The sequence below is a fragment of the Schistocerca serialis genome, chromosome 10, assembly GCF_023864345.2.
Source record: "Schistocerca serialis cubense isolate TAMUIC-IGC-003099 chromosome 10, iqSchSeri2.2, whole genome shotgun sequence".
Classification (NCBI taxonomy): domain Eukaryota; kingdom Metazoa; phylum Arthropoda; class Insecta; order Orthoptera; family Acrididae; genus Schistocerca; species Schistocerca serialis.
This window is the reverse complement of record NC_064647.1, coordinates 212,553,532-212,578,926: the sequence shown is the minus strand read 5'-3', so window position 1 is coordinate 212,578,926 and position 25,395 is coordinate 212,553,532. Positions and strand designations below refer to the sequence as shown.

The window sequence follows — 25,395 nt, the reverse complement described above, 5'->3', positions numbered from 1 at the left end:
AAATAAAGATCAGTTTAAAAGGAGCCTGAAAGACTTACTAGTGGCCAACTCCTTCTACTCCATTGACGAATTTTTTAACAGAAACAGATGATGTATTGTATATATTCATACTATTAGTATTGTTATTTCAGCTTTAAAAAAATAATTGACATGTTCCACATCCACGAGGATCTCCTCAGCACGGATCTATGGAACGAAAAACTAATCTAATCTAATCTACGTCTACATCTACATCTACATGATTACTCTGCAATTCACATTTAAGTGCTTGGCAGAGGGTTCATCGAACCACAATCATACTATCTGCCTACCATTCCACTCCCGAACAGCGCGCGGGAAAAACGAACACCTAAACCTTTCTGTTCGAGCTCTGATTTCTCTTATTTTATTTTGATGATCATTCCTACCTATGTTGGTTGGGGTCAACAAAATATTTTCGCATTCGGAAGAGAAAGTTGGTGACTGAAATTTCGTACATAGATCTCGCCGCGACGGTAAATTACAGCATCATATGCGAACAACCTAAGAGAACTGCTCAGATTGTCACCCAGGTCATTTATATAGATCAGGAATAGCAGAGGTCCCAGGACGCTTCCCTGGGGAACACCTGATATCACTTCAGTTTTACTCGATGATTTGCCGTCTATTACTATGAACTACGACCTTACTGACAGGAAATCACGGATCCAGTCGCACAACTGAGACGATACCCCATAGGCCCGCAGCTTGATTAGAAGTCGCTTGTGAGGAACGGTGTCAAAAGCTTTCCGGAAATCTAGAAATACGGAATCAACTTGAGATCCCCTGTCGATAGCGGCCATTACTTCGTGCGAATAAAGAGCTAGCTGCGTTGCACAAGAACGATGTTTTCTGAAACCATGCTGATTACGTATCAATAGATCGTTCCCTTCGAGGTGATTCATAATGTTTGAATACAGTATACGCTCGAAAACCCTACTGCAAATCGACGTCAATGATATAGGTCTGTAGTTCGATGGATTGCTCCTACTATCCCTCTTAAACACTGGTGCGGCCTGCGCAATTTTCCAATCTGCAGGTACAGATCTATCGGTGATCGATAACCTACGTTACGCAGAGCCTGTGTCACTTAGCGCAGCCACCAGATCGAATTCGTCACTGCCATCGCAGTCATCGTAATAGTCACCATCGTACAGCAGCTTGTTGCATAGGACACGCCAGAGTGGCTCTGCGACCGTAACTATCGTCAGACGCCGTCAACAGGCTGCCGTTTGTCACAGCAGTGGTCACTTGGGACGCATTGTGGTAATGCAGTGTCGCCATCGTCTTGGGACACTGCCGCCACAAATCGCCATGATCGGGGCAGGAGCTGGGAAGCTTGGCCTGCCGATGCCAGACGCCTGTTGCCGGGGATGTCCACAGAGAGAAGACACTGACCTGTCCCGCTGCCACGCCCCCCAGCCGCCAGCGCAATAGGGGCCCAAAGCATGTAGTCCCAGCTGCCGCAGTAAGGCTCGAGCGCTGCTGTCGAGACAGCTGATTAGTTACGCCAGCGCAGCTTCAGACGCAGCAGCAGGCCTATATCTCTGACTTCGATCTGTTGTAGAATTTTGGAACATGTTTTTTGCTCGCGTATCATGTCGATTCTGGAAACCCAGAATCTACTCTGTAGGAATCAACACGGATTCCAGAAACAGCGATCGTGTGAGACCCAACTCGCTTTATTTGTTCATGATACCCAGAAAATATTAGATACAGGCTCTCAGGTACATACCATTTTCCTTGACCTCCGGAAGGCGTTCGATACAGTTCCGCACTGTCGCCTGATAAACAAAGTAAGAGCCTACGGAATATCAGACCAGCAGTGTGGCTGGATTGAAGAGTTTTTAGCAAACAGAACACAGCATGTTGTTCTCAATGGAGAGACGTCTACAGACGTTAAAGTAACCTCTGCCGTGCCACAGGGGAGTGTTATGGGACCATTGCTTTTCACAATATACATAAATGACCTGGTAGATAGTGTCGGAAGTTCCATGCGGCTTTTCGCGGTTGACGCTGTAGTATACAGAGAAGTTGCAGCATTAGAAAATTGTAGCGAAATGCAGGGAGATCTGCAGCTGATAGGCACATGGTGGAGGGAGTGGCAATTGACCCTTAACATAGACAAATGTAATATATTGCGAATACATAGAAAGAAAGATCATTTATTGTATGATTATATGATAGTGGAACAAACACTGGTAGCAGTTACTTCTGTAAAATATCTGGGAGTATGCGTGCGGAACGATTTGAAGTGGAATGATCATATAAAATTAATTGTTGGTAAGGCGAGTACCAGGTTGAGATTCATTGGGAGAGTCCTTAGAAAATGTAGTCCATCAACAAAGGAGGTGGCTTACAAAACACTCGTTCGACCTATACTTGAGTATTGATTATCAGTGTGGGATCCATACCAGATCGGGTTGACGGAGGAGGTAGACAAGATCCAAAGAAGAGAGGCGCGTTTCGTCACAGGGTTATTTGTTAAGCGTGATAGCGTTACGGAGATGTTTAGCAAACTCAAGTGGCAGACTCTGCAAGAGAGGCGCTCTGCATCGCGGTGTAGCTTGCTGTTCAGGTTTCGAGAGGGTGCGTTTCTGGATGAGGTATCGAATATATTGCTTCCCCCTACTTATACCTCCCGGGGAGAACACGAATGTAAAATTAGAGAGATTCGAGCGCGCACGGAGGCTTTCCGGCAGTCGTTCTTCCCGCGAACCATATGCGACTGGAACAGAAAAGGGAGGTAATGAGAGTGGCACGTAAAGTGCCCTCTGCCACACACCGTTGGGTGGCTTGCGGAGTATAAAGGTAGATGTAGATGAGGGCACACATGTGAACGTCTGTCAGTCACCTCAGTCGCCACCTAGAATTTTACGAGTGGAAGCAAACCTCGCCAGAGGACTCACAACCAATCTGTAGCAGTTGACCAATAAATGTTATTATTCTGTCATGTGGAGCCACCCTCACGGTCCTCTTCCTCGCGCCTAGCAGAGAACCCATGTTGGAGTGTTGCAAATGGCAGAGGATACCTGTGCCTGTTAACAAGGTCCATTTAGACTGTTATCAGATGTGGCCATGTGCACATTTCACTACTGCATAATGCTACATTCCAGATTTACACTTCAAGATTGTGATTTCTCTGTTCCCTATCATTAAAGTGCTATTTTAGTAGAGGAAAGCTGTCTTCTTTGTCTACATCTACATACATACTCCCCAATCCACCATACGGTGCTTGGCGGAGGGTACCTCGTACCACAACCAGCATCTTGTCTCCCTGTTCCACTCCCAAACAGAACGAGGGAAAAATGACTGCCTGTATGCGTCTGTACGAGCCCTAATCTCTCTTATCTTAATCTTTGTGGTCTTTCCGCGAAATGTAAGTTGGCGGCAGTAAAATTGTTCTGCAGTCAGCCTCAAATGCTGGTTCTCTAAATTTCCTCAGTAGCGATTCACAAAAAGAACGCCTCCTTTCCTCTAGAGACTCCGACCCGAGTTCCTGAAGTATTTCCGTAACACTCGCGTGATGATCAAACCTACCAGTAACAAATCTAGCAGCCCGCCTCTGAATTGCTTCTATGTCCTTCCTCAATCCGACCTGATAGGGATCCCAAACGCTCGAGAAGTTCAAAAATGGCTCTGAGCACTATGGGACTTAACAGCTGAGGTCATCAGTCCCCTAGAACTTAGAACTACTTAAACCTAACTAACCTAAGGACATCACACACATCCATGGCCGAGGCAGGATTCGAACCTGCGACCGTAGCAGTCGCGCGGTTCCGGACTGCGCGCCTAGAACCGCGAGACCACCGCGGCCGGCACTCGAGAAGTAGTCAAGAATATGTCGTATTAGTGTTTTATATGCGGTCTCCTTTACAGATGAACCACATCTTCCCAAAATTCTACCAATGAACCGAAGACGACTATCCGCCTTCCCCACAACTGCCACTACATGCTTGTCTCACCTCATATCGCTCTGCAATGTTACGCCCAAATATTTAATCGACGTGACTGTGCCAAGCGCTGCATTACTAATGGACTTTTCAAACATTACAGGATTCTTTCTCCTATTCATCTGCATTAATTTACATTTATCTATATTTAGAGTTAGCTGCCATTCTTTACAACAATCACAAATCCTGTCCAAGTCATCTTGTATCCTCCTACAGTCACTCAACGACGACACCTTTCCGTACACCACAGCATCATCAGCAAACAGCCGCACATTGTTATCCACCCTATCCAAAAGATCATTTATGTAGATAGAAAACAACAGCGGACCTACCACACTTCCCTGGGCCACTCCAGATGATACCTTTACCTCCGATGAACACTCACCATCGAGGATAACATACTGGGTTCTATTAGTTAAGAAGTCTTCGAGCCACTCACATACTTAGGAACCAATCCCATATGCTCGTACCTTAGTTAGGAGTCTGCAGTGGGGCACCGAGTCGAACGCTTTCCGGAAGTCAAGGAATATGGCATCCGTCTGATACCCTTCATCCATGTTTCGCAAGATATCATGTGAAAAAAGGCGAGTTGCGTTTCGCAGGAGCGACGCTTTCTAAAGCCGTGCTGATGCATGGACAGCAACTTCTTTTTGTTCTGGGCATCCTGTCTAATGTTACATACTACATCAGAGACACCTATCAAGCATCTTGCACCACTTTGCGTTAAGAAAGGAATTACTCCACATGCCACTCTTCACCATTGTCTTTGCTTTTTGCCCCTCAGTTACATTCAGTGTTAAGTGTTGCTGTACATCCCTTTGCACAGTCCTTCAATGTCCTTCATACATCCACTGCCAACTGCAGTTCCTCTTGCAGATCAAATGTTTGTCCCGTAGCAACAAGTTACAGCTGTACAGGAAGCGCACATTCATTTCAAGGATGTCACAGTATTTTATTTATTTTGCACTGTTTCATTATTTTTTTTAGAATGTTTGGTGTTGGGGTAAATATTCTTTGTGTCTATCTGTGCTCCATATGGCGACAGAAGATCCCTGACAGCTGGAAACAATGTTGCCAGTTATCAGGCGCCGCTACTGCTGCCATGGTCACTGACAACTGCTGCAGCACTGAGGGATTACCATAGAATCGAGTTCCATGATTCGTCGTGGAAGGTGCGTGAAGGAACCGTGCCAAACCTACTTTAACTGTCATCTGTTTCCTCTCGCCACAGATACTGAGACTTTCACATGTTGCAGCTAATTACAGCTAGAAATTTAACGCTGCCAAATACATTATAGAAGTATGAAATAAATCATCGTCGAAATAACGCCATTGCTTGGCAGCAGATACACATCACTTGATTATCAGTATTGGTCTGTGATGATGCGCAGATGTGCAGTGCAGTGTCAACAGTCCCATCAGTAGACTGTTTATGTATGAAGTGTCAAAATACTGGATGTTATTTCTGAACATGATGTATGTTTTCCTCATTTGATCTTAATTTATATCGCCCTGCTGGTGCAATCGTTTTATTCTGTGGGCTTAGGTCACTACAGTCAGTATCACAGAAAGCTTCAAATCAATAAATATTTGGTTGCTCAGGGGCTTTTAGTTACTGGGTTATGGATCATTTTCATCTCTGTCCATTAAAACATTCCACAGCATACAGACTGGTATCTTAAGTATCTGGATGTCGACTCGTGTACTTACCCATAATTTCTGAGTTGGGAATGTTGGCATTCTGCTCTCCATAGACCAGCTTGAAAATTGTCTAGTTTTGCTCAATATTGTAGTTCAATAAACTATACAAAGTGTTAGCTACTTAAATCGCACTGATTGTTGAGTACCATGGTTTGTCAAATACCTCAAGAAGACTGGAAATCATATTGTTGGCCATTTGCATGTCTATCCCTTCTATCTCTTTTGATATTCATGTCACGCGCAAAGTGCTGATGCCGGAGGTAAGTGTATGTCCACTACAATTTCGTAGAGGATTTTAACTGTTTTGCATGAAACAAATAATGTACTAAACAATAGGATCATGAGTACTAAGAAGCCAGCCAGAGTATTTTAATAAAATCTATCATTACAACATATCAAGCGCAACCTAACAGCAGTTGAGTGCAAATGTACTTTCTTCTTTTTTTCTAAATGCAGGTTTGGAGCCTTGCGCAGATAGCGGCTGCATCATATGCTTTGTTCATGCTGGGCAACAGTTATTCCGTATATACGACTTGGGCAGGTAATAATGTGCACTTAATATTTGCATGCTACGAAAAATCAGTCTTATTCCAAGCAAAATGGAACCTAGTCAATGTGTAGTTAACGTAATAGCCTAACTTTATCAAGTTCATGAAAACTTAAATATAAGAAACATTATTTCTTTTAAGAGTTTTTTTTTTAAATTTGTTGGTGTGTGGTCTTAGCTGCCTTGTCGGCTGGCGCTGCATAGGGTGCAGTGAAGACTGCACAACTTTTATTAAACTTCAACACCACTCACAAATATAAGGTCCTAAGGTGGCAGTCAGAACACATCTCGTCCCATCATTGCTGACACTGTCCACACTGCACCGAATAACCTGCAAGCCTCTCTCCACAGCCAGCCTGAAAGGTTTCTTCTACTTCTTCTTACCTTTGTTTCTTCGGGTCGCGGTTGTTGTATTGTTTCGATTTAATACAGTTTGATGTCTTCTTCTCTTCTATTTAAAGTTTCCTTCGCTGATTTTCCCCTTCAATTTCTTATCATTTCTTTTTTTCTCCTTTCTTTCTTTTCTCGTATTTAGTTTTCCTTCTTTCTCTTCTGGTGTAATTCTTAATGGCAAGCTTATTTCAATTTGCTTTTGTGCACTGACTTTCTTTGTTTTTCAATTTGGCACTTTGACAAGGTGTGAATATCAAGAAAATAATAGATTATTTTCTTTCTTAGGTTGTCTTTGGACTTAGTGGCAATACCTGAACAAACAGTATTCGTTTCCTGGTTTTGGATCGCTTTGAATTTTTTACTGCTACTATCTACGAAATTACCTTGTTTCTCTTTCTTTATTGATTTATTATTCAGCATAACCACAAAGGGCCATAAGGCCCCCTCTTACATCTCACAAGAAACAATACATACCAAAAACTACTACACAGCGCTTTCAGAAGCAACAGTCTGCATTAATAGTAACAATAATATTAATGCTGCTGCTAGGTGTGCTAACATGAGGCTTGAGAAGGCACTGATGGCAGAGGGCATGGCTCGTATTGCGGTGGTGCCAGTTGAGTCTATCAATACATCTGATTTCATTAAGCATGGCCTGCACCTCATTAGATACGGGAAGCGGAGGTTGGCAGGGCTTATAGTTGATGCTTTAGTGGGTGGTAGTGGGATCACTCATGGGAAATTTTCTGTAGTTCGTGTTAGAGCTGCATCTTTTTGAGATTGAAGTCAGCTGATAGGCATCCCTGCTTAAAAGAAGTCTCTTTAAGAAAGTAAGCACCTTCAAAAAAAGGTCAGGTATCCAAGTAGGATACTTGCATGTTTCATCGTATAAGAGGTATCAGAGCTAACTGCTTATACATGCTGACTCTGATGTTGTTGGTATATCAGAACACCACTTAGAAAATGTGACAATTCAGAGGCTTCCTTTACCAGGACACAGATTACCTGGCTGTTTTTCAAGGAGTTCTTTGTGGAACAGAGGAGTGGCCATGTACGTAGGAAACAACACCGATTTGAGTCCGTAGATGTGTCAGAGCACTGCACTGAACAAGAATCTGAATGTTGTTGAGGAGCAGTTGAATATAGTAAAACATAACTTCTAACTGTTGTCATTCATGGATCCCCTAACTCTGACTTTAGAGCATTTCTGCTCAAGGTAGAGAGGTTCGTGGTTCACTTTATAGGAGGTAACAAAAGTTAGATGCATGTATTAACGTTGTATGTGACTAGGCAAGGTGGAAGATCTCCTAAATTCATATGATCTGATGCAGACTATTTTTTCCAGTGAAGTTGCAGGGGAACAGTAGCACAATCATAGACAATATTTTTATTAATTCTTAATTGCTTGATGGGCATTTCTGTTACTAAAAGGCTGAATGGCCTTTAGACCACGATGCACAATTTTTAACACTAAAAAGTTTTTGTACTCAAACAAATATTATCTACAATTACAAACTAAGTAGAAAAGCTAAACCAATGGCAATAACGAGTTTTTTGAAACGCGTTAAGGAACAAGAGTGGCTGATGTTTTCAGTGCTGATAATATTGATTACAAATATAATGCTTTCCATAACATATTTCTCATGCTTTTTGAAAGTTCTTTCCATTAAAACGTTCAAGATGTGGTACTAGCAGTAAAAGACAGCGTGGATGGCTGACTAATAGAATAAGGATATTATGTAGGACAAAGCAGGAATTACAATATATCAAGAAGTTAGAAGTAGCCACAATCAAGCTACAGTAGCCCATTTCAGACATTACTGTAAGATTTAAAAATGTTATTACGAAGACAAAGAGTATCTAATACACAAATAGAATGGCTAATTCCCAGGTCAAAATTAAAACCACATGATCAGTCGTGAAGGAAGTGTCTGGTCAGCAGCCCAAGGCCGAGGATATGTACTTCAACTTCTCTCCGTTACCCTCTCAAAAACATATCGACATGTACACAGAATCGTCTCATTATACTCTTTAACATGATGCATCGATCTTTACTGTAGCTACAATATTTTGCTCTACATATATCCATACGTTTACAATACAATTTATCCCTTTGTGTGTGCTAGTGGGAAGATCCAAGAGACGTCCAGAGAGTGTTCTAGCCTGATAGTACCACATGCCCTGGCAGGCTGCTTTATGTGCCGCTGTGCCTACAAACCACCCCATCAGAGACGCACTCGCCTGGCCAACACACCCCAGCATACACAAACAAAACACACCATCCAACAAGAATCAATACCACTACTACTGCGGATACAAGCTACGTCATGTCACAATCACCCCATTGAAACTCTTTAGTTCTGATAGTTATGCGCTGTTGGCAAGATGTAAGATATGAGAGCAGTTGTTGTACAGTGAACTTGAAGACAGTTTTTGACTTCCGAGTTTAGCAACTAGAATGCCAAATTTTACAGTGGTGCAGGCTATGTTGGGGACCAAAAATGACGTAGTAGTCACTCCTTGTTTTTCCACTACATGATTCAGATTGTCAGTCACTTATAAGAGCTGTCATCATGCTCTGCTTTTCCAGAAACCACACTGGTATGCATCTAAAAGGTTATTTGGTGTTAAGTACTTAGTAAGTTCACTGTGGACTATGTATTCTAAAGCCTTAGATAATGCTGGTAGAATGCAAAAGTCCCTGTGATCGCAGGGTTCTTTGGTAGTTCCCTTTTGAGTGATGATTCTTCGAGTCCCACCACTCACGCTCTTGGGAAAACACTGGTGGTCTCCTAGACCGCTGAGAAAATTGAGGACCTTCACTGTAACACTGTAATGTCCTGTGGCTGTGAAGTGTATTCATGGAACTGACACCTTGGCCGTGTTAGAGCTTACCATCTCCAAGAGAAATTTTTCGTTTCTAACAAGCACTGATTCTTTACGGGAATCGATGGTATGCGCTCTTGTGTGCTGGTGAGGTTAGGATGTTGACGTGGCGATATACTAATTTAGACCCTCGATAACAATTATGGGTATATCTGTAAATTTGGATTTGCCTATTCTTAGACCTCCTAGATTTTTTCACAAGATGGCGGGCTTGTGAAAGTCCTTAGTTAAGGTGTAAAAGATTTACATTTATCATGGAGTGACTTAGCTCATTTGCGCAGTTGCTTGTGGATGAGATGGTTATATGAGGTCGGGTTCTGCTTATATGGCCTCTATGCTGTGTCTGTGATTGTCTTGTTTGAAGTGATCCGTGAGCCAAGGTTCAGGCGTTCTCCTTACTGTTATATTTGTAAAAGGTGCATGTTTATAGTGTAAATTATTGAGTCTCTTAGTGATTATAATATAGTTTGAAGTTATTTCCTGCCGCTGCTTGCCAAGAAATACCACTTGCACCAGCTTTAATCCCACATATACCCATACATTAAAAATCTATAAGTATCGCCACTTGCAGTTTGTTCTTTGAATATTCCACGGAAGTCATGAATATTACATCATGAGTAAACAGTGGAGGCGCAGAGCTCTGATCAATGGGAATTACTCTGTATGGAGATTTGGTTGTGTGTATATGGATAAACATGTGGTGTCTGCTGTGTGATGAGTTAAACCAAATGGAATTGAGCAGGAGAATATAAACCTAAAATTTGAAAGGGGTGGACAGTTTTTTATACATTTTATACTTACATGTATGTTTTATTACCCAATAATTATGAAAATTTGCGCTGGGCTGTGACTCAAATCAGAATTTCCCAGTTATTACGAGTGGTCACCTTAACTGCTTTGGCTATCCGTGCACCCTGCCAGGACTGATCCAAACCTCCAGATGTCATCCTTATACCGTAGTCCACTTAATACATCACCTAATGCTCGCAACATTACTTGGATTCCCACAACGAGGACAATGACACAATGAGGAATTGAGATCAATATAGTTATGCTCATGTGCTTACCTAGGCGTGTCTCATTCTTCCTGTTGCGGCACAAATTTTCATTTGTCACTATTGTGTAGTAGATCGATATCTGATACAGCCAATGTCACTGTCAGTGAATTAATTTCAAAACAGAAAATTTGTTCAAGTCTCTGGCTACAGTTGTGTTTTCATACAAAGCGCCAAGATCTGTAAATGCGGTTTCAAAGCGAGCGAACTGGAAAATTGTGGATGGCTTGTGTATAACACGAACGGGGTACGTTCTGTTGAGACATTTAATTTCAATGAATTCATATTTTGGCTGTTTGTCCACAATTTTGGAAGAGAGCACGATCTGGGAAAACACGTTTTCGCATGTATATGCTACCACACCGCCTGCTCGTCTGTTATGTAGTCATGTGTCAGAGAAACACAGCCGTCGAGATGTACAGTGCTTGAAGAGATACTCGGCTTCAGTGTGTCTTTGAAGGAGGATGACATGAAGGTTGAAGTCCAGAAATGTGTAGCAGAACTCACACTTAGTCAGGTGCGCTGCTGAGGATTCCACGTTTGCATGAACGAGATGTAGCAGAGTCCTCGCTAGTCGTTCCTACTACGAACCTCCAGGTAGGAGGGAGAACTTCCAGTGGAAAGTTTTAACGTCATCTTTTCAGCAATTTTACCACTAGTTTACCTTGATGATTGGCCTGGTTCAGATATGGACTCATAAAATCTTAACTTTTTTGTTATGTTTCCTTAAAGTTGGCAGGCTTTCAATATCCCTGCTTCAGTGAGAAATCCCAGGTACGTTTTCATCAAGGCCTACAGGGATACCAATCAAGTCATCATCAGTAAAGACAGTAGGACGATCCTGAAGGACACTATGAGTGTAAGGACTTGTCCGATGACGTGTTACATGAAAAAACAGGAGTCGTCAGGGAAGAGATAGAAATTAGAATTTAAAAAGAGCTGTTGATGCCTTAAGACCGAATAAGGCAGAAGGGATATGTAACATTCCACCATGATTTCTGCAATCATTGGGGTAAGTGGCAACAAAATAACTATTTACTTTGGTGTGTAGAACATGTAAGATAGGTGATATACCATCAGACTTTTGGAAAAACATCATCCACAAAATTCCGAAGATAGCAAGAGGACACAAGTGCGGGAATTATCACACAGTCAGATTAACACCTCACGCACTAAGTTGCTGACAAGAATAATATACAGAAGAACGTAAAAGAAAATTGAGGATCCGTTAAATGACGATGAGATTGGCTTTAGGAAAGGTGCAGGCGTCAGAAAGGCAGTTCTGACGTTGCGGTTGATAATGGAAGAAGATTGAAGAAATATCAAGACACATTCTTGGGATCTATCGACCTGGAAAAAGCATTCGACAATGTAAAATGGTGTAAGATGTTGGAAATTTTGAGAAAAATAGGGGTAAGCAATAGGGAGAGACGGGTAATATATAACATGTAAATGAACCAAGAAGCACCAATAAGACTGGAAGACTAAGAACGAAGTGTTCTGATTAAAAAGGGTGTAAGATAGACACGTAGTTTATTTGCCCCTACTGTTCAATTTACACACCGAAGAAGCAGTGACGGAAGTACAAGAAAGGTTCAAGAGTGGGATGGAAGATCAAGATGAAACGATATCAGTGATAAGATTCGGTGATGACATTGCTATGGTCAGTGAAACTGAAGGATTACAGAATCTGTTGAAGGGAATATGTGTTGAGAGTAAGTAGAAGAGAGACTAAAGTAACGAGGAGTATCAGGATTGAGAACGGCGAAAAACATCGGGAGTGGGAATGACCAAGTAGAGGAAGTTTAGGAATTCTGCTACCTAGACAGCAAAATAACCCACTATGGACGGTACAAGATGTACATAAAAAGCAGACGAACATTGGCAGAAAGGGCAGTCCTTTCCAAGAGAAGTCTAATATTATCACATAGGCTTTAATTTGAGGAAGAAATTTCGGAGAACGTACGTTTGGTGCACAGCACTGTATGGTAGCGAAACATGGACTGTGGGAAGGCTGGAACTGAAGAGAATCGAAGCATTTGAGATGTGGTGCTACGAGAGAATGTTGAAAATCAAATGAACTGTTAAGGTGAGACCTGAGGAAGTTCTCCGCAGAATTGGCGAGGGAAGAAACATATGGAACCACTGACAAGAAGAGGGGACAGGATGATGTGACATCTGTGAAGACATCAGGGAATAATTTCAGTGGTACTATAGGGATTTGTAGAGGATAAAACGTGTAAAGGAAGACAGAGATTGGAAGAAATCCAGCATATAAGGAATATATAGGTTGCAAATGCTACTCTGATACGAAAGGGTTAGCTCAGGAGATGACTTCGTACTGGGCCATATGAAACCAGTCAGAAGTCTAATGACTCCCAACAACAAGGTTAATATTTTGCTACTACTTCTCGAGAATCACTCAACACACATCCGAAAACAGTGGGATGTTCCTCACTCATTCAAGAAGCGCTCAGAATCCTCCTTAGTAAACACATATGAGAAGAATGGCTATATTCCGGTGGCCTGAAAACTTTGCACAATCTTCACAATAGTTCAGACCATGTTGTATCCAACTATAAACAAAAACATTATTGTTGGTTACAATGTCTAAGTTTGTACAGTGTCTCTTTTCAATTTACAATCTTACTGAGAAATGCATGCATGCAATTTTCATGTGTCGCAAACAGCTGGCGTCAATCCAGATCTGCAGAACGTGAATCTTATCGTAATATAACACTAATCGAATAGGTCCAACAAAATCCTACATTGATCACCACCCGTTTTTCTTCACTTCTACAGAGTATTGAGTCTTCAGAGGACTGGCATGAGGTGGCAGAGACTCCATTATTGTAAAATATTCCTAGCAAAAGTTCACAATTGTAGTTAATATTTGAATAGAGCTGCTGGCAAAATAGTAAACTGTTCATTAAATAAATACACAATATGGTATTCAATCTGTATTCGTTTGCTGTGTAATTGTGGAGCATACAATATTCTTACAAACATTTTGCATAATGCAAATATATAAAAAATGTAATAAATGAAGAAATAAAACAGATACAGATACGTAGCTTTCAAAGGTGCTAGCTATCGTGCAATGCTATCGTCTGAGGTATCGTTTGTTGAAGTCACATGAAGCGTTTAAAAGTTGTTAAATAAGAGGTTTATCGATAAAATATTTTGTCACTGTAAATTATTAACTTCTGTTGTTTTAAGGCTACTGAAGTTATTGTTGTGTCACTGTTGTACTTCATTATGGGATCACCGATGTAATCAGATTTTCGTTAATATTTAATTGTAAGTTATCATAGGTCCTCAGAGAGCAGTAAGAATCCATCTTTCAGCTTGTCTGACATTCAGCCATTTTTGGTGTATCTCCTGCACAATGGTTATGTGAGCATCAGCTGTCCAAATTCCCAGCTGTGACATTCACCCATTTGCGGCAACACGCTCCTTGTGTCTGCACCTGAACTTACTTGGTAAGGCCGCATGACTTCCTCGTCACACTGACTCGTACCCAGCCCAGCAAGCAAATTCGTTTCTCCTCATTACCAGCTCTAGGTGGACGAATAACTCACCCACATGCTCATAAGGCTACAAAGTACACTAACGTGTAGACGCGTTTCTCCTGAAGGCATCTCACAGACCCCGTTTTTTACCTCATAAAAAGATATGAAGTTACCAAAAAATATTTTCACTTTAATTTTATTTCTCAGTTCCCCTTCGCATAGTCAAATTTCCCGGCTTTTTGAAGTACAGCATGTGTCTTTTCAAAACACCTGTCACACATTCTCTTTCATCCATTTTCTTTACACTGTGAGGGTGGTCACTTAAACCATTGACTTCAGCAAACTGATATGTGATTCACATGATTTTCTTCCTTGTCAAACTGTACAACCAGATCTCTACATAAACTTGCCATTTTTTCTTTCATTTCATTAGAAAAAACATTCTTGAACTTCCCGAGAGAACTAGACACACTCCCCTGAAAAAATGAAGAAAAAAACGAGCTTTAGGTTACTACACTTGCAACTGTATAATACTGAAATTTTGCATTCTTGGACATTGAGATATTGCAATGAAAAAACTTGTGTGAATGGTATAAGACTTCATGGAAGTTAATTATTGGGACAAGAAAGCAAGTTCCTGTGACAAGGGGAAAATTTCATTTTGATGGAAGCCCCGTCGAGTGCAATTAAATTAATAAATCTCAAATGTGAAAGTTTTTAACATTGAAATATAGCACTGTCAGTAACAAGAAAAAGGGGGGGGGGGGCATCAGGCTAGTGATTGTGCTGGGAGATGTCTCTGTGCGATGTTGTGTGACCAATCAGTTGAGCGCAAATTTTATGCAAAAGATATAGAAAACGATCATTGTATTAATATCAGGGGGGTTCAGTCTTTGGTTAGTAAAGAGTTACCGATAGGACACAGACAGTATATAATTTTGATAGTTTCATGTATCTCTTTTAGTTTTGTTGAGTGTCCAATGGGAATGGATGGAAAGATGTTACCATTGTGAAGCGAGACACTTTTCAGGCTTCTGATGGAGCTGTCTATAAAAAGCCAGAAATCTTTTTGTTGATCCTTCTGTAACCCGATCTGAATGAGTAGACTGGGAACATTACTGCATTATTGGCTGAAATATTACAGAAGACCTGCTTGTCTTATAGTATATACTGAAATTTTCACTTCTGGACTAGGACAGTCGTTTTCTTTTAGCCTGGGTGCCAGAAGTTCTGCTCCGTTCTTCAACAAATTAACATATCATGCCAGATCATTTAGTTTCTCCTGAGTGTATAATTCAGGTTTAGAAATTTCTCCTTCAGATGATGCTTTTGCACTCCGACCCCTGTATTGCTTCAAGTTCTGACATTACAGGTTCAGGTATTTTAGTGAACATTGCTATAGGAAAGTCACTTCGTGTCACAAATCTCTTGGCTGATTCTAAATTTGGATACTACAATTTAGGTTTTCCACAATTTAAGACACTCTGAACAACATTTACAAACGGCGTGGGGAGCCCATGGTCTGTCTTGTTCTCCAAGCAGTATATAAAAATATGCAAGATATGCCTTCTTTACAAAAACTGTGACGTTCCAGCTTTGTTTCTGTAGGCAGTATTCACCACAAATGTATCAGAACACAATGGGATTGTTCATTCATTCTCTTTATGAAGAAGTCATATTTTCTTGAAACAGATAAAATAAAAAATACAAAAATTTTTTTAAAGAATTTAGTAGAATGTTTAATTGAGATGTATTATAGAGTGTGAAAACTTAGATGAAAATACAGGTCAACGATACCAATGGAAGATCAGCATCTATGGGAAAATTTAATTAAAATCCAAAAACATAAATATCTTCATAACTAGAGCCAATTCGGGAAAAGTAAAGCCATGTTCGGATTCAGGACCTCTGAAGTATAATAAATGTCTTGCGATATCTTTGGCAATACTTTTTTTTTTTTTTTTTGCAGAGCTCTGTTATACATACCTAGGATAATAATCGATACAAGCGATTGGCAATCTTACATGAGTCTCCCCTATTGCGATAGAAAACGTTAACAGGTTCACACACAAGGTTTCAAATAGCAACTTAGCAAATAAGGCAGAGACACTCGAATATGATTTGGGACTAAAGGGTATGGACGGCAGTTCCAGGAGCACAGTAGATAAAGCGCTACCCATGGCTCAGGGTGAGGAATGTATTGTTTGCTGTTTGTATAATTTAATGTCAATAGATGCATAATAAAGTCTTATTTTTGGATAATAATCTCTTACACATTAAGGCATAAGACTTAATTCCAAGTGCGATGCATTTTGTGTCAAGATATTTCACATCAGTTGGGCTATAAATATGATTTTTAATATACCTGTAGACAAAAATGCATGACTACAGACCCTATACCATACCATATTTCAATGGAATGCAGTATTACAGACAGCTGTTCAGTGAGTAACAAATTAATTTACTAACAGTGTTTGCAAATGCTGTGTGTTACATTTAATCCAAACACAAGAGAATGTCCGGATAATTAAATTTTCTGCTTAATGTAAAACCATTCTTTGCAATTGTGAAACTGTAAGTGATAAAATACAGGGAGTGAAAGTTAATTTTAAACTTAAGCAGGGGCCAGACTGCAGATAAGAGAGTTGAAGGGCATGAAGCGAAGGCATGAACTGAAAAGGCAGTGAGACAAGGTTGTAGCTACTCCCGTTTTGTTCAGTCTGGACAGAAACAAAGAATAAACATGAAAACGCTGTTAAAGTTCAACGAGAATAAATAAAAACTGTTTGGTTTGTTGATTAAGTCGTAATTCTGTCAATGGCATTAAACAACATGGAAGATCAGTTGAATGGAATGGATACTGGCTTGAAACAGGTTGCAATACGGACATCAATAAAAATGGAACAGCGCTAATTGAATGCAGTTGAATTAAATTGGATAATGCTGTTGGGAATTAGACTAGGACGTGAGGTGCAGAAAATAGTAGGTGCACAACACTAACATGTGGTAGCAAAAGTAAAGAGGATGTAAAATGCTGGTGCAATAATCAGAAAATCTTTCCCAAAAAAATAGAAATATATTCTCATCAGACAGAAATGTAAGTGCTGGAAAGATTGTCTGGGTGTATTTGTCAGGAGTGTAGCCTTATATGGTAGTGAGATATATGTGGCAAACAGAACAGTCAAAAAGAGAGTAGAAGCTTTTTAAGTGATGTGCTACAGAAGAACGCAAACGATTGGATGAGTAGAACTAATGAAAATGTACCAAGTCTAACAAGGAGAAAAAAGAGCTGTATGGTGTCACTTTATTAGCAAAAGCGAGAGGCTGATGGGATACTTACTGAGAGGCCAAGAGATACTTAATCTACAAATGGAGGGTAGTGGTAGGAGGAACATTGTAGAATGAGAGCAAGGTTGAATAGAGAATTCAAGTACGCACAGATATGGGTTCCTGTAGTTAAGCAGAAGTGACGAGATTTGCATAGGATAGAGTAGCATGGATTGCATCACAACAGTTATTCGACTTTGGAACATGCCTTGTGTAAGATTACGCCACAATAATAATTTACATGTAGTTTATTTTTTAAAATTTCTTAATCAAACTTCCCTAATAATCTATGTTTGTTTCCGGCTCTCCTTTTTCCACTTGGCCATCCATTTCCTCTCTCCTGCCACTAACATGAACCTGGATTCTAAAGGTTGATCAAAATCCATAGCTTTCAACAATGGACAAGTAATTTGTGATCACGGAGCTAATGTGGTGAGTAAGTTGTATACCGAACGAACTTAATTAATGACTTCTATTGAACTACCAACCCAGCTGGTAAGTACACAGTACAAACCAAAAGTCTTTACTTTTATATTGGAATTAATGGACACTACAGCCCATTTTCATTTTGATTTCTTCATTGAATTTTATATTAATATGTTAGTTATGAAAAAGGTAACTAAAATTTTATTATGTTTCTGTTTCAGCAATTGACAAAATAGTAATTGCATACCTCTCATATTACGTTATCGAGGTTATCTGTGACATAATTCTCATCATTGGAGCCGTTAAGGTAAAGTGTCTACAGAAATACACTACATTCATGAGAAACTGAACAAAATTTAACTTTTTTTTAAAACTTTTTGTTCCATTCCTGCTGTTTGAAGTGAAGTACTATGATTATATTTCTCTACGTTATTCTTATTACTGCTAACTCTACAGTAGTACAGGGTCTGTACCGATTCTGGTCTAGTTATTTGTGACCTGTCATCCTTAATCTCCGCCGCGCGAGGTAGCCGCGCGGTCTGGGGCGTCTTGTGACGGTCCGTGCGGCTCCCCCCGTCGGAGGTTCAAGTCCTCCCTCATAGTGTAAGTTAGTTTAAGTTAGATTACGTAATGTGTAGGCTTAGGGACTGATGACCTCAGCAATTTGGTCCCATAAGACCTTCCCACAAATTTCCAAAAATTCCTTAATCTCCTATACGAATTACTTATGACAGTCTCTCCCCCTCCCTCTCTGCCTTCCCCCATCCCCCCCCCTTTCTCACTGGGACAAGTGCCTTATGTACAAATGACCCTTTTCACTGACATGATTAGTATGCTTTCCCCCCAATATCTTGGACCCAAGATGACTGCCACTCTCATTTCACAGTCCAGTGCAGTGCACTTACGATACGTATAAAATGGTTTGCAAAGCAAACCAGTTTTCTTGTTAAAATGATTACTACATTGATTTAATACATTATTTAAACATTATAACTGTGAGCATTGTGTAACTTCAACCAGAGACTTATGACACTACGCAATATGCTGAATTTTTTCCCCTGCTACTGGGTTGAAAATGTATTCCGTATAGCACACTACTGGCTTATAAAATTGCTGCACCACGAAGATGACGTGCTAGAGACGCGAAAATTAACCGATAGGAAGAAGATGCTGTGATATTCAAATGATTAGCTTTTCAGATCATTCACACAAGGTTGGCGCCGGTGGCGATACCTACAACGTACTGACATGAGGAAAGTTTCCAACCGATTTCTCATACACAAACAGCAGTTGACCGAGTTGCCTCGTGAAACGTTGTTGTGATGCCTCGTGTAAGGAGGAGAAATGCGTACCATCACGTTCCCGACTTTGATAATCGCCGGACTGCAGCCTATCGCGATTGCGGTTTATCGTATCCCGACATTGCTGCTCGCGTTGGTCGAGATCCAATGACTGTTAGCAGAATATGGAATCGGTGGGTTCAGGAGGGTAATACGGAACGCCGTGCTGGATCCCAACGGCCTCGTATCACTAGCAGTCGAGATGACAGGCATCTTATCCGCATGGCTGTAACGGATCGTGCAGCTACGTTTCGATCCCTGAGTCAACAGATGGGCACGTTTGCAAGACAACAACCATCCGCACGAACAGTTCGACGACGTTTGCAGCAGCATGGACTACCAGCTCGGAGACCATGGCTGCGGTTACCTTTGACGCTGCATCACAGACAGGAGCGCCGGCGATGGTGTACTCGACGACGAACCTGCGTGCACGAATGGCAAAACGTCATTTTTTCGGATGAATCCAGGTTCTGTTTACAGCATCATGATGGTCGCATCCGTGTTTGGCGACATCGCGGTGAACGCACATTGGAAGCGTGCATCCGTCATCGCCATACTGGCGTATCACCCGTCGTGATGGTATGGGGTGCCATTGGTTACACGTCTCGGTCGCCTTTTGTTCGCATTGACGGCACTTTGGACAGTGGACGTTACATTTCAGATGTGTTATGACCCGTGGCTCTACCCTTCATTTGATCCCTGCGAAACCTTACATTTGAGCAGGATAATGCGCGACCGCATGTTGCAGGTCCTGTACGGGCCTTTCTGGATACAGAAAATGTTTGACTGCTGTCCTGGTCAGCACATTCTCCAGATCTCTCACCAACTGAAAACGTCTGGTAAATGGTGTCCGACCAACTAGCTCGTCACAATACGCCAGTCACTACTCTTGATAAAATGTGGTGTCGTGTTGAAGCTGCATCCAAGCTCTGTTTGACTCAGTGCCCAGGCGTATCAAGGCCGTTATTACGGCCAGAGGTGGTTGTTCTGGGTACTGATTTCTCAGGATCTATGCACCCAAATTGCGTGAAAATTTAATCACATGTGAGTTCTAGTATAATATATTTGTCCAATGAATACCCGTTTATCATCTGCATTTCTTGTTGGTGTAGTAATTTTAATGGCCAGTAGTGTAGTTCCTTTATGAGTCCTGTCACATCATGACACAAGCAAACACCGCGGTCGTCAGCATATTATGCTGCGAATTTCATGTGGCGATCTCGAAAATACGTAACTATAGCACCTCTCTCAAGTAATTTTCATTCATCCAGTCTGGAACCCAACAGTTCAGAGTTTTCTTTCATTAGGGACAAATCGCGCACCAGGTCGTCCAGTTCGGCTTGGCTGATCAAATGCGGCTTTTTAGTGTCATTGTCTTTATCAATGGTGTATTTCATAGCTCCAGCGTCACTCTCATTACCTTCAGTATCACTTTCTTCGTTGTTCATTGCTTCGGATGAAGGAGTAATTGCCACTAGGTAATATGTGTCATGCGCCACAGGCTTTAGAGCAGACTATCTAGATACACGATTTTTGACTTGCCCTTCTTCCTCTATCCGGATATGTTGGTCAAGCAGAAATAGCAATCATAGCAGTGATCTTTCTGCCCCCGCCAAATCATGGGAACTGCAAAAGGCATTCGATTTCGCATACCATTTAACCACTGGGTTCATTCAGAGTAACAGACAGTGCAATAGAGATGAAGAGCCCAGGATTTTGTTTGATCTCTGCTTTAACATCCGAAGTAATATTTTAAGCTGTACATAGCTTTCTGGTCATGTTCTTGCGCTGATCGGACGTTGTACGTTTGCCACAAATGTAGCAGAAGCAGTCCGGACAATTCACACAACTGCGCCTATTCGTCTTTCGTTTACTGAATCAACATATACCAATTACCGAATCGTCTTACACGAAATCGCATAACTGGATGTTACTGCGACTGTTGATTAATAAAAAACAGAATTGCATAAACTATTGTCTAGTCACCTCTGAAACAGACTGATGGACAAATAGAAGAAACTACATGGGAACTAATTTTTATAAAACCTGTTGAAACCTGCGTGTAAGCTGTTGCTCGCAGACAAGTTAGAACTTGTTGCGGACTAGTTATAATCTGTTCAAGTCTCCCATTTTATTGTTACTACTGCACACTTATCTTTCCGTAGCTCCATAAAATAGAGTAACCTTGAGAATGCACTCAAATACACACACACACACACACACACACACACACACACACACAAACATATATCAAACACAGCTCATTGCTGCAGCTACATATTAACCCATGTACAAGCTTTTAATACCATGTCACTTTCAGCTATAACTTTAAATACAGACGACCTACAACATTTCTCATTGCAAAATCGGAATCAGCACACTCTACCACATAACACTTGCTTTATTTTCACCCAGTAGCAAATTCAGCGTTGCATAGTGTTATTTACATAAAATAGTAGCCAACACCTGCTGTAAGTACCTCACTATGTGGTAGTGCTTGCACTGGATGTGTATGCATGTGTGTGTGTGTGTGTGTGTGTGTGTGTGTGTGTGTGTGTGGGTGGGTGGGTGGGTGGGTGGGTGTCGAGGGAGGGGGGGCGAGTTGGTGATGGATGGTTGGGTAGGTAACATATCTGGACAAGGACAGGTGTAGCGATAACTTTATATCCAGACGACCTACAACATTTCTGATTGCAAAATCGGAATCAGCACACTCTATTACATAACACTTGCTTTATTTTCACCCAGTAGCAAATTCATTGTTGCATAGTGTTATTTGCATCAAAATGTAGCCAACATCTGCTGCAAGTACCTCACTATCTTCTAGTGCTTGCACTGGATGAGTATGTGTGTGTGTGTGTTGGGGGGGGGGGGGGTGTCAAGGGAGGGGGGTGAGTTGGTGATGGATGGTTGGGTAGGTAACATATGAGGACAAGGGCAGGCGTAGCGATTGTATGTAATGTTTAAACCAGCAGCGTTTGTTCATTCTTCAAATAAAGAGTACTCGTGCTACTAAATAATTACAGTGTATAGTTAGGTTCATTTTTTAAACAAGGTACACTCTTGCTACATAAAAATTACACTTTGGAGGTACAGGTCTGATTTTTAAACAAATTACACTGATAGCCCCTTGGTTATATGTGAGTACAACAGCCCCCATGCATATGTGTAGCAGTGTATCAGGTAGTGTTTAAGAATTGCTGAAGCAAGGACTTCTTTTTGAAGAAACATGATCCATGTGGCGGGCTTGATCCCAAATGACATTGCTGGCAGGGGTGAGCAGCCCTGTGCACCACTTTGGCCACTATGAATGCTGCCACACATCTGTGTCACTCAGACAATGCCACTGCCCGACCCATCACAGCTCTGTTATCACACAACCACTACGAGCCCTGACTTAGCGCCCTGCATGTTTTTGCTTCCATATATGAAGAGGCCTGGACCATATGATGAAGATAATTACGCACTTTCTCTCCGCAAAATGCTTCTGTAAAACCGATATTCTGTTTTGTTATTAAGTGTTCACATTTCATGTAGAACATATTGTTGTTGTTGTTGTTGTGGTCTTCAGTCCTGAGACTGGTTTGATGCAGCTCTCCATGCTACTCTATCCTGTGCAAGCTTCTTCATCTCCCGGTACCTACTGCAACCTACATCCTTCTGAATCTGTTTAGTGTATTCATTCTTGGTCTCCCTCTACGATTTTTACCCTCCACGCTGCCCTCCAATACTAAATTGGTGATCCCTACCAACCGAACATGTCCTACCAACCGATCCCTTCTTCTAATCAAGTTGTACCACAAATTTCTCTTCTCCCCAATCCTATTCAATACCTCCTCATTAGTTATATGATCTACCCATCTAACCTTCAGCATTCCTCTGTAGCACCACATTTCGAAAGCTTCTATTCTCTTCTTGTCCAAACTAGTCATCATCCATGTTTCACTTCCATACATGGCTACACTCCATACAAGTACTTTCAGAAACGACTTCCTGACACTTAAATCTATACTCGATGTTAACAAATTTCTCTTCTTCAGAAACGCTTTCCTTGCCATTGCCAGTCTACATTTTATATCATCTATACTTCGACCATCATCAGTTATTTTGCTCCCCAAATCGCAAAACTCCTTTACTACTTTAAGTGTCTCATTTCTTAATCTAATTCCCTCAGCATCACCTGACGTAATTCGACTACATTCCATGATCCTCGTTTTGCTTTTGTTGATGTTCATCTTATATCCTCCTTTCAAGACATTGTCCATTCCGTTCAACTGCTCTTCCAAGTCCTTTGCTGTCTCTGACAGAATTACAATGTCATCGGCGAACCTCAAAGTTTTTATTTCTTCTCCATGAATTTTAATACCCACTCCGAATTATTCTTTTGTTTCCTTTACTTTGCTCAATATACAGGTTGAATAACATCGGGGAGAGACTACAACCCTGTCTCACTCCCTTCCCAACCACTGCTTCCCTTTCATGCCCCTCGATTCTTATAACTGCCATCTGGTTTCTGTACAAATTGGAAATAGCCTTTCGCTCCCTGTATTTTACCCATGCCGCCTTCAGAATTTGAAAGAGAGTATTCCAGTCAACATTGTCAAAAGCTTTCTCTAAGTCTACAAATGCTAGAAACGTAGGTTTGCCTTTTCTTAATCTAGCTTCTAAAGTAAGCCGTAGGGTCAGTGTTGCCTCACGTGTTCCCATATTTCTACGGAATCCTATCTTCCCCAAGGTCGGCTTCTACCAGTTTTTCCATTCTTCTGAAAAGGATTCGCGTTAGTATTTTGCATCCGTGACTTATTAAACTGATAGTTCGGTAATTTTCACATCTGTCAGCACCTACTTTCTTTGGGATTGGAATTATTATATTCTTCTTGAAGTCTGAGGGTATTTCGCCTGTCTCATGCATCTTGCTCACCAGATGGTGGAGTTTTGTCAGGACTGGCTCTCCCAAGGCCGTCAGTAGGTCTAATGGAATGTTGTCTACTCGGGGGGCCTTGTATCGACTCGTGTCTTTCAGAGCTCTGTCAAACTCCTCACGCAGTATCGTATCTCCCATTTCATCTTCATCTACATCCTCTTCCATTTCCATAACATTGTCCTCATGTACATCGCCCTTGTATAGACCCTCTATATACTCCTTACACATTTATGCTTTCCCTTTTTTGCTTAGAACTGGGTTTCCATCTGAGCTCTTGATATTCATGGAAGTGGTTCTCTTTTCTTCCTGTAGGCAGCATATATCTTACCCCTAGTGAGATAAGCCTCTATATCCTTACATTTGTCCTCTAGCCATGCCTGCTTAGCCATTTTGCACTGTCTGTCGATCTCATTTTTGAGACGTTTGTATTCCTTTTTGCTTGCTTCATTTACTGCATTTTTATATTTTCTCCTTTCATCAATTAAATTCAATATTTCTTCTGTTACCCAAGGATTTCTACTAGTCCTCATCTTTTTGGCTACTAGATCCTCTGCTGCTTTCACAACTTCATCTCTCAAAGCTACCCATTCTTCTTCTGCTGTATTTCTTTCCCCCATTCCTGTCAGTTGTTCCCTTATGCTCTCCCTGGAAGTCTGTACAACCTCTGGTTTAGTCAGTTTATTCAGGTCCCATCTCCTTAAATTCCCACCTGTTTGCAGTTTCTTCAGTTTTAATCTACAGTTCATAACCAATAGATTGTGGTCAGAGTCATATTAGACTGTTATATACAATTTTCCAACTGTGCCATTAGGAGTACATCCTCTTGTAAATATGCATTGTATAATAACTTCCCACGTTTAAGAGAATAACATCTATACATACACAGAAACAGGACAAAATATCGTATCCTCTACATAATGGAATGGAAATTGTAGCGTGGAGAACTACGCCATGCCGAAAAAAACGCGTTTTAAGTTTGACAAATACAGTAATTATATAAAAAAAGAGGACAAAGCTTTAAACGTACGTGATATCATAGACGCCTAGTATGTAATAACTATCGTCGCGGTTGATGGATGGCCGCCTTCTTCTACTTTGGCCTGATAAGCCCTTATTTTCCTCTCAAAAGCCCTTTTCTTCGCTGAGCACATCGCCATTGGCGTCTCTGTCTTCACAGAATCGTCACATTTCATCACCGATTTTAATTTGAAGGGCATTTGCCACGTGAATTAATATACACTCCTGGAAATGGAAAAAAGAACACATTGACACCGGTGTGTCAGACCCACCATACTTGCTCCGGACACTGCGAG

At 41.1% G+C, this 25,395-nt stretch overlaps 1 protein-coding gene across 3 annotated transcripts in view; it reads left to right on the top strand.

Moving 5' to 3' along the window:
- Positions 1 to 25,395, top strand: part of LOC126425171 (uncharacterized) — a 286,674-nt gene that overhangs the window by 234,584 nt on the left and 26,695 nt on the right. For all 3 annotated transcript variants that reach the window (XM_050088123.1, XM_050088124.1, XM_050088122.1), the window contains 2 exons: positions 6,129 to 6,213; positions 18,040 to 18,125. In XM_050088123.1, coding sequence (XP_049944080.1) covers positions 6,129 to 6,213; positions 18,040 to 18,125 — 171 coding nt within the window. The remainder of the gene's footprint in view (positions 1 to 6,128; positions 6,214 to 18,039; positions 18,126 to 25,395) is intronic.